Source organism: Acanthisitta chloris, unplaced genomic scaffold (genome assembly GCF_000695815.1).
Source record: "Acanthisitta chloris isolate BGI_N310 unplaced genomic scaffold, ASM69581v1 scaffold5475, whole genome shotgun sequence".
Classification (NCBI taxonomy): Eukaryota; Metazoa; Chordata; class Aves; order Passeriformes; family Acanthisittidae; genus Acanthisitta; species Acanthisitta chloris.
In genome coordinates this window covers 103,128-108,118 of record NW_008674185.1, presented here as the reverse complement: position 1 = coordinate 108,118, position 4,991 = coordinate 103,128, and the positions used below count along the sequence as shown (strand labels likewise).

Below are 4,991 nucleotides of genomic sequence, written 5' to 3'. Positions count from 1 at the left end.
GGAAATGAGCTGGCTATTGCCATCTATTAAGAATTAAGCTCCTCTCAGTACATTGCATGAATTTAATAACCTGACAGTGTTGTTCATCTGTGGTGGCTTTATTATAACTTTTGTATATAAGCACCAAGATTATTTTGAGGGGAAGCTGTTTGTCAGAAACTTAGTTGGTGGGAAAGTGTAAAAAGCTAATTTGGAAATGTATTAGAGTAACTTTTGCTATGGAAGTTTCGCAGAGCTGTTTAGTCACTTCAGAAATGGCTTAAATTGTTCTATTTTCAACAGTGTATGAATCACTGCTAGGCAAGTAATGCATACTAATTAGTCTGCTTCTCTTTCTGCACATTCATAAAATGTTTTTCCTTCTCAAGCAGTGGGCAATTCAGCTCATGAACTAGGCAAACACAGTCTATTTTTGAGCCCTTGGTACCTTGGGGGCAAGATGCCATGTTCCTAGTCACGCCGTGCTGACCAGGCACTAAGCCAGTCAGCCTAACGCTTTGTTGTGCTGGTGCCTGTGTCTTTCTGCTCAAGGCAGGTGGTGTTGCCTTGAACTGGCTATGCAGAGGGAGAGGTCTGCTTGTTCTGTGTTGGCTTGGTCTCCAGCATCCAGGGTGAGCTTTTAAGGGAATTAGTCACATGCACAGTACGTGACCAATCCAGCGCATATAAGTTTTGTTGCTCCTGCCAGCTCTTCTCCACCCAGTTGTAGAAGTGGCTGATAAGAAATGCAGAGGTGAGGTGTATGTACAGGTCTGACACCACCTGCAGATGTATTGAAATAAACCAAAGTGGTTCTCAGACCTGTATTGAGCTGCAGTACAGGTGCTTGAAAAGGGACCCAAGGGGAAAACTTTGATATAGTCTGAGAGACTCAAAATGGTTTTAATGCCAGTTTGTCTGTAATGAACTTCTATGAAAATTGGGCCTTTTACAGGCAACTCAGTAAGTGTGGAGTGTAGAGGTCTTCCAGCCAGCACCAAGCACATTAGATCTGCAGAGAGCACCAAAGTGTTACTCTGAAATGTATGTATTTGCACAGTTGCAAGATGTACTGGTTGTGTGTATGCACCAGCACACTTAGAAGGTCACTGACCTGTTGCCCTATTAGTATGGTTCAGACATAAACTTCATAAACCAAGAGAGGAGTAAATACGTGTCCTCCAGGCATTGAAACATGGGTAAAGTTTTCAGGTTGTATTGTCAGACTTTTTGCTTTTAAATTTTGTTTGTCTCCAAATTAAATTTGCATCCCAAAGTACGCATTTGGAAAAAAAACCTGGGTGCTGCATTGGGTTATGCTGGAATGAATGTTTGACAAGTGCTTCTGACCCACTTGTTAAGTTCTATTGATTTGTGCTTCTTTTAATAAGAAATACTGCTGTGCCTTGAGCTTGTGGTGTTTATGGCTATGGAGTTGCATTCAGATCTGTGACAGGCATTGTCTCTGAAGCATATGAGAAGTCACAATAACAGTGTGTATGAATAGGCAGTTCTGTTTGGGGAGGAGGGGGTTGTAGATTTGTAGAAAAGAGCCTGGTTAAATGCATTAGTTCTTCCAGTTGTGAAGACTTAGCCTATAGCCCGGTTTGCTCAAAACCTACCTCAGGAGGCATGTAAGGCTATGACATAGAAAAACTAGCATTTGATTTTAGAACATAGCTTCAAAGGAACTGATTAATCAAGATCTAGAATCCTTTGCTGAACTTTCTGTGTTAATATAGCTCCATTGGTGGTTAGGAAACCTTTATGATCAGAACATTATGAAACAGCAGCGTGAAATGGGTACTATTGTAGAAAATGTTAAGCAAAGAAGTAAAGAAAACACTGGGTTTTTTGAAATTAAACCACTTTGGATTGCTTAGTGTTTGTGTTGTGATGATGTTAAACTTTTAATTAGGCTGAATGTATCTCTAAAATTTTTAAAGGCAGAGGTTGAAATGTCATCAAAAGGCAATATGTTAGATCAGATCAGAGTTACTCTTTCAGGATAAAAACCAAACTCTAATCCTCGTTCTTGGAATTGCAGCATTTGGGATGGGATGGCAAAATAGACAGGAGGGACTGGGTTTGAATGCTTCCTGTGAGAGCAGCTGTTCCACTGTGCTGTTAGTGCTGATCACAGGAGTGTTGCAGGAGACAGTCATGCTCCCTCTCTCTTCAAGCAGCATTTTTATCATTTGCAAATGGCTGATGGTTTGCTGATGATTAACTTTGACACAGAGCTTAGGATGCAACAGCTTCCCTCAGAAAATTGTGGAAAAGAGCACACAGTAGGGTTCAGGTGACCAGCAGTGATACCTGGCTAGCATACACCTAGGGTTTTTGTGTAAACTGCAGTGCATGGACAGTTTTGAGCAAGGATATATGCACATGTGAAGCAGGGAGGAAAAATGTTGAATTAACTGGTGGAATTGCTTATGATTGTTATTGTTGTAGTAGTGTGAAATTGAAATCAAGAAGGTAAACACTGTCATGATAGAAAAATAAGTTCTCACATCTGATTTGTCTCTGTATTTTGTTTTCTGAAATAGCCTTCCTTTTTTTGAAGGCCAGTGAGAAGTGTTATGTTGTCTGTGTGCATGTGTCAGCCTGGCAGTGCAAATTTGATGGTGGCTACAATACATCTCCCTTCCTTCCTTCCTTCCTCCCTTCTCTCGGGGAGTGTTACCATAGCATTTCCCTCCCAGGGACTCTCGCACTGAGCTGCAGATGGGATTCTCGCTATGAGCTCTGTGCTGCTCAATCGGATACGCTCAGTTCTGTAGAAGGAAAATGGGAAAGAAAGGGTGACTTAGCAACACGGATAAAGCTTTCCTGGTATTTCCAAGAAGCAAAAACCTTATTGGAAACAAAGACTCGTTTTCATTAATATGAGGATGGGATTTTTCTATGAAGAAAAACAGAGCCTGTTTCTCCCTGCCACTTCAGTCTGTTTTCTCTTGTCCAGGGAGATTGATTTGGAATAGTGACTGCCTGATCTTTGGGCTTACGTCTCTTGTTTTTTCCCTCTCCTTTAGCTGTGGACGTGGCTTGAAGAGCTACAGAAAGAACTGCTTGATGATGTCTATGCTGAGTCTGTGGAGGCTGTCCAAGACCTGATTAAACGTTTTGGTCAGCAACAACAGACTACTCTGCAGTTTACAGTCAGTGTCATAAAAGAAGGTGAAGGTCTTATTCAGCAATTAAGGTAAAACAGATTTTTATTTAAATTTCTTCTGTTGGTGATCTGATGTTCTGTGAGGCTCTTTCTGTTTTGAGGGTAGAGATGATGAGTACAAGATACGATCTATAAATAAAACTTGTAAATATTAGGACTACAATGATCTTTCATGCTGTACTCATGGTCTCTAACCCTCTGTTTACAGGAAGTTCAGCTTATAAACACTACCTCCACAAGAAGGAGATTTTGTTTACATAAGCTACCTTTTCTATAGAAGCAATCATATGTCTTTGTAGTCTGACGTGCAGAGCTCCACAGTGTTTTGAGTTCTGAGCAGCAGCCTTTTTACGGAGAGACACTTGGATTTGTTCTGCAGACTGATAAGAAAATTTATTGTAGTGAAGGCCATCAGTTTGCAATCCATTACATTCAGTAACAATCTGAATAAATAAATTTGGGCCCCTGCTGCACTGGGGCATGTCCCCTTTGCTGCAGGAGATTAGCATATCTGAGTTGGAGAGTTTTACACTAAAGTAGAAGTTTAAGTAATATTTTTTAATTGTCTAATTTTGATTTTCTTTCATTGCCAAGAAGATTCAGTAAAGTCCGTTGTTATCATATACCTCTTCCTTTTCACAGTGGAAGGATTTGTTTCTGGTTTTAAATCTTACTCTTCCTGTAAACAGAATGCCTTTACGTGTTGAATTGGTCAAAAAATGAAAGTAATCTAATTTCTTGGTGCTTTTTCAAGTTGTAAGACATAATTTGAATTTTTTATTACAAAGATGTAAGGACTTAGCTTTCATGTAATATGGGTTGAACTAATCTTACCTGAAACAGGCTTGCATTTTGTGGTCGTGTATAGTGTTCAAATTGTATTGTGTTTTTTTTTCAATAATGCTCTTTTTTCTTCCCTCCTCCCTCTGCTTTGTATAGGGATTCTGCCATTTCTAGTAACAAGACCCCCCATAACAGCTCAATCACCCACATAGAGACGGTTCTGCAGCAGCTGGATGAGGCCCAGTCTCAGATGGAGGAACTTTTTCAAGAACGCAAGATCAAACTTGAGCTGTTTCTGCAGCTCCGCATATTTGAAAGAGATGCAATAGATGTGAGTGTCTGCTTTTGGACTTGCATTGGACTTCTCTTGTGTAGGAATGTTTATGCTGAGGTTGTTGTGGAGTTGCATTGGCATGTGGTTCAAATGACTGATAGTTCTTAGCTGAGCTAAGGCTTTTGTCTTGTATGTGAAGGTGTCAGAAGAGTGCAGAGCTGAGCTTTGCAATATTAACCAAAACTCTGATTGGCTCTTAGTGCATCTTTAAGCAAGTGTCTGGTAAAATCATCATGTATCAGTCACTTCATCTGATAAGTTTAGTTTGAATATCAAGCTGCCTTGATATAGCTAGTACTCTTACAGTTAATATGAATAAGAGTTGCAAGATGGTTTCATACGCATGCTCTAAACTGGTTCTTTTTAGTAACACTCCAAACCAGCAATCTTTTTTCAGTTGGCAACTGCAAGTGGTGTTTGAAATTCTGTCTTAATCTTTGCCTTAATCTTAACATTGTATGGCCTGTCTGTTGTTTTTTTAAATAGGATTCTTTTCTACCTCGAAAATAATTCAAAAGCAGTTGTAGTGCCACACCCCTGGGAAACCTCAAGAAGTTTTGAGACAGTTTGAACTTTGAAGGAGAGTTGCAGCTTATCAGTTGAAAAGTTTGTTTGTGTGCAGGGACATTGTATACAAACAGACAAAAAGCAGATACAGAATTGCATTATAAAGCTTCAGCTAAGCTCATGCGACTTTTGTAAAACTGCTAGTGCTGT

At 39.9% G+C, this 4,991-nt stretch overlaps 1 protein-coding gene across 1 annotated transcript in view; it reads left to right on the top strand.

The window, feature by feature from the left end:
• The window catches only part of TRIO (trio Rho guanine nucleotide exchange factor), a gene marked incomplete at its 3' end in the record, with an annotated part of 158,167 nt that overhangs the window by 50,570 nt on the left and 102,606 nt on the right, over window positions 1-4,991 (top strand). The window contains exons 11-12 of the mRNA XM_009075227.1: window positions 3,018-3,187; window positions 4,097-4,271. Of these exons, the coding sequence (XP_009073475.1) occupies window positions 3,018-3,187; window positions 4,097-4,271 (345 nt within the window). The remainder of the gene's footprint in view (window positions 1-3,017; window positions 3,188-4,096; window positions 4,272-4,991) is intronic.